This window comes from Hyperolius riggenbachi, chromosome 2 (genome assembly GCF_040937935.1).
Source record: "Hyperolius riggenbachi isolate aHypRig1 chromosome 2, aHypRig1.pri, whole genome shotgun sequence".
Lineage (NCBI taxonomy): Eukaryota > Metazoa > Chordata > Amphibia > Anura > Hyperoliidae > Hyperolius > Hyperolius riggenbachi.
In genome coordinates, this window is record NC_090647.1 from 162,423,008 (window position 1) to 162,436,416 (window position 13,409).

A 13,409-nucleotide genomic window follows, 5' to 3' on the forward strand; every position below is an offset into this window, starting at 1 on the left:
ATGTAACCTCACTTTTGCATTTAAATCTCTCCTACTTCTTTTTATTGAGTAAGTCTGACTAGAGAACTCAGAATTGGCAGCCAGCATTTCATATTTATGGAAATATTTATGGGCATCTTTGTGCAAACCTTAAAGAGAATCTGAAGTGAAAATAGGATAGTACTGTGCACAGAGCACGATGGGTTGGGCTGGCAGCTGAATGCACAGCTGAGCGTGTGAGTCTTACCAGTCCCAGGCAGTCACTACCTGGAACACGCCCCTCATATATACATGAGGGACGGTAGAATTATTAAAAGGGGGCGGGGATGGGTGACAATTGACTGGTGAAGAGGCAGAGCTATGGTAAACAGCTCTGCCTCTTCCTGGTAGCATATTCTGCAACCTGGTGGCTTGTGGAAACTAATTAGCCCATTTCTGGGGACAGGACTGCTCGTTCTGCAGCGGGGATGTGGCAAAACACACAGCAGTTTATTGCTGTAGAGGACTGCAGTTTAAAAGGAGAAAAAATATCACGTCAGAGTCTCTTTAAAGGGCACCTGCAGTGAGAGAGATATGGAGGCTGCCTATTTTTGTCATTTTATACAAAGCAAATTGTCCGACTCTCCTGCTGATCCGCTGCCTCTAATCACTTTAGCTGTAGACCCTGAACAGTCATGCAGATCAGAGGTGTGACTGGTTTACCGCATGCTTGTTGGATAAGCATCCGCTGAGGGTTGAGTTCCTTATGGAAATTGTGTGGATTGACTGGATTATAGGAGGATTGGTGAACCTTCCTGCCATAGGAACTCCCCGTGATAAAATTACTGCCTGAAGCCCGCAGACACCCCTGTGCATATTGTTACCGCATGCTTGTTTCAGGTGTGTGATTCAGTCACTACTGATGCATAAAAGATCAGCAGGACAGTCAGGCAATTGCTTAACTCTCTAGCAGCCAATTTAATTTAGAGGCTTGCAAGTGCTCCAAGCTAATTTATTTTAGCACACTTACTTGTTACATTTGCTTGCTACTAGACAGTACTGCTGTAATGTGTATTTATGGCCACTTGTCACTAGAGGGCAGTGTGAGACAATGATAGAGGACTTCTGCTTTCAGTTTCTGTATTTTGTTAGCAGGGAGAGATCAAAGCATTCCAAAGAATTTACAGCACAACAAAGTCTGCTGACTGAGGCCAAAAGCAGTGCACTTATCTCAAACAAGACAGGTCTATTGAAGCTGCTAATTGGTTAAAAGGAAATACATAGGGCAGCCTATTCATATCCCTTTATTTTGGGTGTCCTTTAACAGTCATTTAGCGGCTGCCATGTCTAATAAATAAGTACAGCTGAGAGTAATGCATTTAGCTTTTGTGTAACAATCGTATAGAGCAGGCAATCATTACATACATTTATAAAAGGTTGTATAAGGGATGAAAATGTTATCAGCATATAATAAGCAAGTTTATATCCGCTCCTTTCACTCATGAGATACCGAAGATGAACACGGTGGAGAAATCAATGCTACAAAAAGGCAAGACATCACATAACATGATACACTAGACATGAAAATGCCATTGGTTCCATAACATGAAGAACACTAACATTCTCTTTGTAACCTTCCACACTGATCCTATTTTATCTGTGATATCGATCAATTGAGTGTTTTTGTGTTTGCATACACAGCGCAGGATTTCCTTGGTGTAAGTATATGAAACCAGCCAGTGGAAATTAATTTATCATTCAGTACCAATCATGTTGAAGGCTGTGTTCCTACTACGAGTGTCGCTGATGGTGTAGGCTGCAATTGCAGTGTCACATACAGGGAGAGTGCAGGCCACACGACAGTGCAGATTAGTTAAGACAGAGATTGTCAATGAAGCCAAGCTACAAGCACATAACAAGAAAGGGGACAGGGAAAAAAAAAGCTCCCACAAGAAGGAAACATTTAGAGAGTGGAAAAAGTAGCACAAAGGAAATACCTTAAGATCCCGCCTTTCCAGATGTACTAGCTCTGAACCTCGGATGTCATGACGGATGAAGATTTCTTTGTACTCTCCCAAACTCAGCAGATCCAGCCAAGCTGCCACTTCATCTGTGCCCCATTTTTGAACTACCAAAGTTAAGAGCAAAACCCCCTTAATTTGTACATGCACAAATGCATAACAAGCACAGGTTAGGCCAAAGAAAGTGGAGAACAGAAATGCAGTGCTAGCACAGGGAAAAGAGAAAAGGTATCAACTAAACAAATCTAATGGTTTGATTTCTTGTGCATGCAGGTTAAAAATCAACAATAACTCAAACAAATGTTTGTACAAGGACTGGGTTTGTTGCTTTGCAGCCGTGCTTTCAGCTTCAACTTCCACCCAAGTATGCTCGTTGTTAAACCAACTGTGAAGTACATGTAATTTATTCTACAGGTTAGGATCAGTGGTGCAAGGTGTTAGGTTTTCCTCCAGAGTCATAAGTAACAACAGTGTTGTACAAACGTTCAGTTACACAGTCCTTCAGAAGACATGTATAGATCAGTTTCAGATTAAACACAAGGCATTATGGTCTTGCTTTTCATACACACACAGACATTTGACAGCAATACAGATAGGAGCAGAAAGAAGACGCCTGGTATTGCAGTGCTGACTGGTACCTCCAGGGTTCTAATGGCAGCTAGATGTGCAGCGGTTGTATTCTCTGTCCAGCATGCTACAGTAAAATAGCACAGACCAACCATGTACAATAATGAATGCATGCAGACATGTGATACTTGAACCCGTAGAAGACATCCAAAGAAAAACAAGGTAGCTTTAAAATGGATGTTTCCTTTCTGCTCCAAGACCCAAAAGGTGCCCATTTGAAGATACCTTATTTTACTTTGCATGTACCACGACCTGTACAAATGAAAGCCAACACAAATATAAATCCCAGTTTGTCTTCATGAAGTCATTTCCTGCTGCAGCACATGGAGAAAAGAACACAGCTATGGTTATTCCAGCACTCTGTGCAGCGCAGTAGGTGTCGCCCCTCTCTGGCGCCTTTCCACATGTGTCACCTAAACCCCTACATAGCATTGCTCTGCCTCACCCTCTGGTCTATCCCCAGCCAACCCGCTTACACGTGGCCCTCTGACCGCTACTTATTAAAAGTGCCAAAGATAGCAAAACGTACCTATGGGTGTTAATGTGCACCACAGTCTGCATTTGTGGAGTTTCTGTATTCAGTTATGGACGTTTGTACTCACATTTGCATTCCAGTTTGTGTTTATGTGGAGGAAATTACATAAAAATGCATGGGTATTTTTGTTTGTTTTACTATGTACTTCTATGGACTACAATGGATGCAGTAAAATGCAGGGCAGCATGCTAAAGGCCCGTACACACACTCAATCAATGTTGGTCAACAGGGATCAGGGCCCAATCCCTCGGGTGTCATTGCAGAGCCGATGTTGCAGCATGTCCTTTTGTATGCAGGTGGGCGGATCGGGGTAAGTGGGGAGAACAATGCTATCTGCTGTCGCTAATCTGAAGTGATCCGCCAGGTCAGATAGCTGGCCAAATGGTTGGAGGGAATCAGGGTCTGCTGTATTCATGCTAAATTCTTGGCAGAGGCCGTCATTATCAGCCACCTAGGCCGAGTTTCATCTGGCATGTGTACAGAGTTTTAGTGTAAACCAGACCAAAAGCCATGTGAAGCACATTTTAAAAACATTTAGTGTGCATACAAAGATATGTATGTGTGTCATGTGTGTGTGCGCGTGCGTATATTTTTTTTTTTTTTGTAGATCAGGTTAAGTGTAATTGCAAACCCTATAAAAACAAACAGATCTCATCAAGTTTATACAGCTATCCATAAAGAACATCTTTCAGTACTGGACAAAGTTCATGAATACATACGATCAACTAGTTCAGCAAATGTGTAAACATTAAAAGTCTATTTACTTCTTTGTGGTGAAGTGACTACTTAACCGTGATCAATATTAAACGGTTTTGCTTAGATACATTTTTTGACGATAATTCTAAGCTAGACTAAAGCTAGCTCTGCTAAGCTAGACTAAAGCTAGACTAGCAAACAATCTATAACTCCCCAATCAGAAATCTATTGTGTGGTGTATATACCACCTTGTGCAACTTGACCTTGATCAGATTGTACTGCTCGATGTAATGTGTTATGCAACGGTCAACCTCCCACTGCTCCTTCCCCGAAGTGCCTGAACTGAGAGGAATATGGAGGCTAGCATATTGGTTTCCTTTTAGTTGGCAGGACGGGGAGAAGCAGAGAAGAACTGACATCTGCACAGTGCTCTGCTGCACCAAGGACCACAACGCTAGTGGCGGCAGCAGTTAGTTCAATTCTTCAGCAGACTGCTACTAAAATCTGATCAAGCTTGAGCGAGATAGGTAGAGATTGATATCCTGCCATTCACTAGTCTATAGGTAGATTTACTGGTGCCTGAACATATATATATATATATATATATATATATATATATATATATATATATATATATATATATATATATATATGTATGTATGTATTTTAAATGGTTTGTGCAACCCTCACATAAGCTGAGCTCTTCTCATCACAGGACACACATCCTGCTGCTCTGAAAGCAGGTTGTAGCAGCACACTGCAGCATGAATCATATAGGACTGCGGCCCAATTACAGCAGGGGAATCGAGGCAAATGCATGTGTGTAGTACCTCACTGCCAACCACTGAACAGAGTATTAGCACTACCCCACCTGTGCTCTCCAGCTTTCTCAGTTCATTCCATAGCTGAGACACTAGGCTCTAACCTTGCACTGAAAATGGGTAAGAAATTGTCAAAAAAAAGCCCCACCCTTGCAGACATCTATCTGAATGAATGCAAGATTGGAGCCCACTTCAGGCACTATAATCACACACAGATTAAAGTTCAAACTGCAACACACCTCACTAAATATGGCAATACAATCCTTTATTTTTTCCAACCAAGCTTCGAAACAACTGACTTAGTTTGAACTTTGTAGTTATGATTAAGATTAACCGCTTCACCACTGAGGGGTTTTACCCCCTGACCACCAGAGCAATTTTCACCTTTCAGCGCTCCTTCCATTCATTCGTCTATAACTTTATCATTACTTATCGCAATGAAATGAACTATATCTTGTTTTTTCCGCCACCAATTAGGCTTTCTTTAGGTGGGACATTATGCCAAGAATTATTTTTTTCTAAATGTGTTTTAATGGGAAAATAGGAAAAATGTGGGGAAAAAAAAATTATTTTTCAGTTTTCGGCCATTATAGTTTTTAAATAATGCATGCTACTGTAATTAAAACCCATGAAATTTATGTGCCCTTTTGTCCCGGTTATAAAACCGTTTAAATTATGTCCCTATCACAATGTTTGGCGCCAATATTTCATTTGGAAATAAAGGTGCATTTTTTTCAGTTTTGCGTCCATCCCTAATTACAAGCCCATAGTTTATAAAGTAACAGTGTTATACCCTCTTGACTTAAATATTTAAAAAGTTCAGTCCCTAAGGTAACTAATTATGTATTTTTTTTAATTGTAAATTTTTGAATTTTTTTTTTATTACAAAAAAAAAAAAATGGGGAGTGTGGGAGGTAATGAGTTAATTTTTTTGTGTAAAAGTCATTTATTTGTATGTGAAAAATGTGTAGGGTGTAGTTTACTATTTGGCCACAAGATGGCCACAGTAACTTTTTGCTTTATTGCGACCTCCAAGCCTCCTTCCGGAAGCTTGGAGGAAGAATAAGGAGGCTGGACACGTGAGTTTCTTCTCACAATGATCGCGCTGCCCATAGGAGAGCAGCGGGTCATTGTGGGGCTTAGATCAACGAACGGGAATGGATTTTCCCGTTCATTGATCTCCGGGCGAGCGGGCGGCGGCGTGTTTACTAGCGGCGGGCGGCGTGTTTACGAGCGGGAGCGCGGACAGCGTCGGGTACGCGGAAAGTACGTGTTTCTCCGTCCCTGGTTATTAAAGGATGGAAAAAGGGGCGGAGAAATACGTACGCGCGGGGGTAAAGTGGTTAATCAAAAACTCTAAACTATCTCAGTGATTGTGATGCTTGCTTGGAAGAGATAAAGTATTACATTATGAATTCAAGTATGTTGGAGGTAAACATACTGGGCAGGGCTCTCTCCCCCTTTTGTGTCTTGAAATGTATTATACATTTTATTTATCATGTTAATTTTATTACTGTCATTACCAATTCTGTATTTTGTCACTAATTATGTATCTTGTATATTGGTGTACACCATTGTCTGTATTATTATGTACCCCATGTTGATTTATTACTTTGTACAGCGCCACAGAATATGTTGGCGCTTTATAAATCAATAATAATAAAAAAACATATTGCTATTACACCTATCTGAAACGCCAGAGTAGTTTGGGAGATAAGAAAAAAAACCCACAAATAACATTTACCAGAGGTGAAAGCGGCACAAATGTATGACAGTTTGAACTTGCGGGCACATACCAGGCTGTGGGCTGGTCTTATGCTTTTGAGCCTTCTCTCTTTTAAATTTTGGCACTATACGAAATACTGTGCTTCTACTGTTTCTTTTGGTATATTCCATAGGCGGATCCTGTTTAAAATAAGAAGAAAATGTTTGCTATGAGCTTCACAAAAATATTTTCCTCACTAAACAGCTAAGCAATTTATGGTGAGGTCTTCCCATATACAGATATAAACAGTGTTTCAGAATATGCAACCGTTACTCTTGTGCTATATATAGCAAGCAGCTATTAATATGGGCATTGCTGCTATAACATTTACACACAGCTATCATACCTCCTCCTCATCTGGTTGTAACACATAATAGAGCCAGGGGATCTCCGCTAACTTTGTTAACTCCACTTCTACGTCATGGAGGGCATTGGACAACAGTTCTTCATGATGAGCCTCTAGCTGCTGTGATGAAATAAAGAGTCACTTGAAGTGAACACTACTCACACATATCTCACATGAAATTTAGCTTAAAGCAATAACAAACACTTTATTCAGGGAAATGCATTCAGAGCACAATGAGTGAGCATTGATTGTTTACAGCCATTCCCATGCTCACAGAAAGCCAGTAGGGGGCACTGTGCATCAAGGGATCACTGTGCATCAAGGGATTCATGAAGAAAGAAACCAGTAACAACATTTGTCATCATTTCTGGGCTTAATTCTGGTAGCTATGTGAGGTAAATATTTTTTTGTAGTTAAAATACCTCATGGGGTATTTTCCTCTTCTTTTATCAATTCTGAAAGATTTTTCTCGATTTCCGAACATGAGGTAAAACATGAGGTAAATGCATAGAGTGAGGTAAAACATGAGGTATTTCAGTGGTAAGCCTACAGCAAATAAGTAATATTAGTCTTTAATTGTCTTCCATAAGTTAGGATAGTCTTTGGATGTTTTTTTTTTTTTTTTTTTTTTGAGGAGGGAAGGTGTATTTGATTATGTAGCAACCTATGAAAAATAAATTTATAGGCATCCATTATATAAATAAAAAAAATCCAGCTCATTTACCTATAGAGGCTGGGGGGAGGGGGTTGGGGAGGAGCACTTTTAGAGGCTGGAGGGAGGGGAGGGGGTCTGAGCACTTTTAGAAGCTGGGGGAGGGGTCAGCACTTTTAGAGACTGGGGGTGTGAGTACTTTTACTTTTAGAGGCTGGGGGTCTGGAGGGGGGGGAGGGGTCACAGCACTTTTACTTTTAGAGGCTGCTGGGGGGGGGGGGCCACGGAGCACTTTTAACCAGAGGAGGGGGGGGGGGGAATCTGTGTTCGCCGCAGTTTTACTTACTTTTTTTAAAAAAATAGAGGCTGTGGGTTGGAGCATCTTTACTTTTTTTTTTGCAACCAGAGGTTGGGGAATGGCAATGTTGAGGGGGGGGGGGGCGGCAGATGAAGCATTGTACAGGGTTTGGAGCACTTTTTTTTTTTTTTTAAAACAAAATGGAAGCTGGGGGGGATTTGTTTGTCAGATCACTGTTACTTATTTCAGCAAAATATGGGGGCCCTGAACACAGAACAAGCTGAAAAGGCTCCAGGTTATGTGACAGATATCACAATTCTGTCACAGCACTACATTTATCATGTGGTAGAGGTAGGTCTAATTATGTGAGGTAAAAGACATGCAAATACGCCCCTTATTTCACTTCAGAATTCAAGTGTGAGGTATTTCACTACTAAATACCACACATTTTTAGTCGAAAATTACCACATGAATTACCTCATGAAATTACATGAGGTAAAACTTTACTTAAAGGGACTCCGAGCAGTGCAGAAACTATGGAAAGATACATATCATTTTAAAGCTCTCTTTCTCCTCTTTCCAATGATATATAAAATGCCACCCTACGTCTTTTAGTTTTCGCTATTTTCGCGATTGAAATTGCCACAGCCGTGATTTCAATCGCGAAAATAAAGAAAACTAAAAGGCGTAGAGCGACGATTTAGGTGTCGCCAGAAAGAGGAGAAAGAGAGCTTTAAAATGATATCCATCTTTCCATAGTTACTTGTATTACACAGGACGACACTTTCCCCAGTGTCAGCAGCTCCATTCAGCAGAAAAAGTCGTCCTGTGTAATACAATGTAACTATGGAAAGATGGATATCATTTTAAAGCTCTCTTTCTCCTCTTTCTGGTGACACCTAAATTGTTGCCCTATGCCTTTTAGGTTTCTTTATTTTCGCGATTTAAATCGCAGTCGCGGCAATTTCAATCGCGAAAATAGCGAAAACTAAAAGGCGTAGGGCAGCGGTTTATATATGATTGGAAAGAGGAGAAAGAGAGCTTTAAAATGATATGCATCTTTCCATAGTTTCTGCACTGCTCGGAGTCCCTTTAAACTACCAGAATTCAAAAGTGGATTTCCCTCATGAGGTAAACCCAATTCCATGAGGTAATTATTTACTAAACACTATCAGAATTGAGCCCAACGTCTGGTTGACATCCATTGATTATTAAAGGATACATTTACTCTTATGTTTTTCTTCAGAGAAAGTTTTAAAATTCGTTCACCATTAAGAATACAAAATAGTTTATGTTCTGCAATTAGAAAGCACTGATATTACACAAATAATGATAATCTGCACTTTTGACTTCACTCCTATAAAACAGATTACCGACAAGTCAGCCAGCTTTGGGCAAAGGGCAATCAGTTTAATATTGCAAACAAACCGAAAGGGCTGTTCAGGTAAATAAAGTAATACACCTGATCCGTAAGGACTGAACCTACAAGTCCAAAATTGTGGTTTATATATACCACACGTAAAAGTAACAACTTTGTAAGTCAAAGGTCAAAAACATATCCGCTAGTATGAAAACCATTTGAAACCAATCCCCCACATCGAAATGTAGAGAGTGCGTGGTAAGGAGCGGCCCAGTGTGACAAGCAGGAGTCTTTGCTGATCCTCTCCCACCTATGTTTTTTTTTTTGGGGGGGGGGGGGGGGGGTAGCTATCCCAGCTAGTCCATAGGTGTTAAGCTTGTCAGTACCTATTTTAAAATCCCCACACACTTATGGGGAGGTGTAAATAGTACTGACACCACAGGAACTGGTTTGTCACAGTGTATGCGACCTAATTGTCTTTGCCGCATCAGTGTCCTATGCAGTAACACTGCTATCTATAGCAAGCATGGCTTGAGACGCAATTACACACTGGTTGCAGCCACCACTGTTTAACAAAAGAGTGAGGCGTCTCACAGCAATGCTGCCCTCTTACTGCAGTTACATCAGAAGGTGCATGTTGTGGGAATCAAACAATAAAGTGGGTGCTCATTATATACAGACCAACTCCACTGGAGATATATTGCTACTTCAATTCCCTGTACATGAGATATAGCCCTAAACTAACTCACACCCTTTAGACAATTCCTAATAGTAACCTAAATCACACTTTATACCACTAACCGTGACCAAAAATAGTACAAACCCCCAATGATATTGTTGCACATATGCATGGTATTAGCATGCAAGTGAATTGCATGTAAAGTTGACTACATGCAATTTGTCAGAGACACTAAACACAGAAGTGTGAAAACACACTAAACAACTTAAATACTTACCAGTGGTATTCGCCCAACTAAAAGAGACTCTGTTTCATTGTGCAGTGCTTTCACATTCATTGCTACTTCTATGGCAGTGTTCCTAGTGAGATTCTGAAGACAGGACAACAAAATATGGCATAGTGTGCATTACGCTTAAACATTCATGTATTCAGCAAAAATGTCAGACACCAGTAATAACGAATTCTTGTGTCCTCCCCTGTAATTTCTAAAGTAGTTCGCTAGCTAAAGTGATTGCTAAGGCCTTTTTGTATTCTAGAATCTAGATTGTCAATTTGTGTACGTGTGTATGTGTGTACGTGAACTCGGTGTACTTGCAGTGAATTTCACTAGTGTACATTTAAAAGATAAATCATATATGGAAAAAAAAAACAATTTATTAGAAGCATAGGGCATTGTTTGGAATGCATTCATATACGATGCTTTCCATATACTACATACATATAAGTGTTGAGGGGTTCATGGGAGGATGTCTATATAAATACTAAATAATAATAAATAAGATGTTCTACAATATGAAGCACTTGATAATCCCCATGATTTAAAAAGTAGTATATGTTGTAATAATTTTGAGAAACAGGTAAACAAGACACTAGAAGCCTGATGCACTACAATGCGGTAAAGTTGCAGGGAGAGCATGGCAATTTTACGGTTACTAATGCCAGGGAAGCATGTTAGCGCATTCCAAATACTCTCTAAATAGGTTTGTTCACAAAGCAAGGTTGCTTGGAGCAACAAAGCTCTTAAACCCTGTAGAATCTCGCATACCTCTGGAAACCTGGGGTTGGCTTTGTTTAGTGCATGTGAGCAAGCATTCACTGCATGGGCCAGCTCTTGTTCCAGCAAACTGTGGATTTTTGCAGCTTCACATATTCTGAATGAGAAAAAACAGAAAGATACAAGTGATTTGAAGAAATGCACATAAGATTTTCCCTATTGTGATGAATATGAAGAGTCTGAAGTTTTGATGCAAATGGTAATCACTTGCTTGTCAAGATAGAACTCTGCAAGGGTTCCTTGGCATTTTCCCCTATAGAGGAGGAAGTATAATAAGTATATAGGAAGTATATTAGAGCACATTATAATATAATAGGGGGTACTGTAAAAAGAAGCACTAAATTGTGGGTCAGAATAATAATGAGCACATTAATAAAAAGCACTAGGCTAAGGAGACAGTATAATAAGTAGCAGTGTAATGGGGGTAATGAAATAAACAGCCTCACCTACTTTTAAAGACCATGCCTCCTGCAAAAAAATGCAGGGGTTCCTCTAGATCAAAAAAATGTTTGCAGGGGTTTTGAGATCCAAACGTTTTTTGCACAGTTCCTCCATGGTAAAAAGGTTGAGAAAGACTGGACTATGGAGTCGGAAGTTTCATAAACTGAGGAGTTAAGAGTTGGATCTTTTTTTGTACCGATTCCAAAGCCCTGGCTTTGAGGTGTCTGTTTTATATAGTTGCATATCTCCATTTGGCTGAAAACCCCAGTGGCCTGAAAGGGCTCATAATATCTCCATGGAGCATATTCAGTCACCTCTGGTGAAACTGTACACTGGAAACAAGTGTGTCCCCGTTCTACAATGACATTTTCACCATTATGTGCCTGAATTATGTATTTCTGTCAGAGTCCTTTAAAATATTTGTCTCTGATACCTTAAAGGGGTCAACGTGCCTATTGATCCTTTCAGAAGGGTCTCATTACACTCCTATGCTACCAGGGCCGGATTTGTATCTCTTAGTGCCCTAGGCCAACGGTCAATAACCGCCCCCCACCCTCTCCGCCGCCCCCTCAAACACACTTGTATATGCATGCAAAATATGAGTGGACAGTCAGTGACATGACTACGTACTCTGTAATGTGCAGCAGAAGATGTCAGTGCTATATAAATACATAATAATATGGTAGGACATTAGGTTATGACTATGGTAGGATTAGATTGTGAGCTCCTCTGAGGACAGTCAGTGACATAGCTATGTACTCTGTAAAGTGCTGCAGAAGATGTCAGTGCTATATAAATACATAATAATAATATGGTAGGACATTAGACTATGACTATGGTAGGATTAGATTGTGAGCTCCTCTGAGGACAGTCAGTGACATGGCTATGTACTCTGTAAAGTGCTGCAGATGATGTCAGTGCTATATAAATACAAAATAATAATAACATGGTAAAACAGACTATGACTATGGTAGGATTAGGTTGTGAGCTCCTCTGAGGACAATCAATATCATGACTCTGCAAAAGGCTACATAAGATGTCAACACTTTATTACAAGTCAGTGCGAGCCGTCTGCACATATGCAGTAGCACAAACACTATCAGGATCAGCTTTTTCTTTGAGGATCTCAAAGCTGGATTGGCCTGGCACTGCAGGACAAGAAAAGCATCTTTTGGACCCAGAGGCTTTCTCTACCTGATGAAAGTATTCAAATGTGCCTCTCACAAGCCTCATAGGTTTGCTCTAAATGCCGCAGAGAAGAGGGAAGATAGGGGTGGGAAGAGATAGTGGTGAATTGAAAAGTGGAGAAAATGAGGTGAAGGGAAATATAGGGGAGGACAGGGAAGAAAGGAGAAGAGGAGAAGGGAGGATTACAAAAAGTACAAGAGGGGACAACTACGGCAAAAAGAGATTAGCAAAGGGAAGAGACAGTGAAAGAAGAAAATAATGAGTAGTAGAGGAAAGGAGAGACAGTGGTAGAGAGGAGGGGGGGGGGGGGGGGGCAGAGAGTGAGAGGAGATAGGGCAGTTTCTTAGCTGTTGCTACAGGTTTCCTTCTCCCCCAAACACAAAATTGATTGAAAAAGGGAGACAGGAAGGAAGAGGAGCAAAACAAAAGGAAATTGGACATTACAAGGCAGGAGAAGAGAGAGAGAGCAGAGGATAGGACAAGAAAAGAGAGAGAGTGAAGAAAAAGTGAGGGACAGGAGACTTTTCACATGGAGACAAAAAGGCAATAAATCAGATATGCTGAGACAAAGCACTGCAGCTGCCAGGTCAGCTGCGGACAGTATATTGCGGCTGTTTATTTACTTATTGTCCCAGCCTGGCCATCTAAAGTGTGAAACCTCCATCCAGCTCTGTCCCTATAGCTCCCTAGACACTGATCCCTGGGTGGGCGCCTATGTCCTCCTAATCAATCTTGTTAAATGCTTACCAGCATTGATTGCTGACAAGCTGCTCCGTGCCTGAGACTGGCTGTCCGTGCACAGTATCCTCCTCAGCCCCTGCTGCCGGTGCCGGGATCTTTCTTTAAAACCAGATCAGTCCTCCTTGCCACCAGAAGTCACTTCTAGCCAATTAAAATCATAGAGCTGACCAAGCCACTCCCCCCAAGCCGAGCTATTGGTCGCCTCTCATCATTGGACTGCAGTGATT

At 40.8% G+C, this 13,409-nt stretch overlaps 1 protein-coding gene across 6 annotated transcripts in view; it reads right to left on the reverse strand.

Moving 5' to 3' along the window:
• The window catches only part of DGKH (diacylglycerol kinase eta), a 328,383-nt gene that overhangs the window by 14,114 nt on the left and 300,860 nt on the right, over window positions 1–13,409 (reverse strand). For 5 of the 6 annotated variants that reach the window (XM_068267797.1, XM_068267796.1, XM_068267795.1 and 2 more), the window contains 5 exons: window positions 10,804–10,909; window positions 10,036–10,128; window positions 6,770–6,889; window positions 6,455–6,563; window positions 1,956–2,086 (listed from right to left, as the gene is read on the reverse strand). In XM_068267797.1, coding sequence (XP_068123898.1) covers window positions 1,956–2,086; window positions 6,455–6,563; window positions 6,770–6,889; window positions 10,036–10,128; window positions 10,804–10,909 — 559 coding nt within the window. The remainder of the gene's footprint in view (window positions 1–1,955; window positions 2,087–6,454; window positions 6,564–6,769; window positions 6,890–10,035; window positions 10,129–10,803; window positions 10,910–13,409) is intronic. The other variant, XM_068267798.1, reaches the window with a different exon arrangement.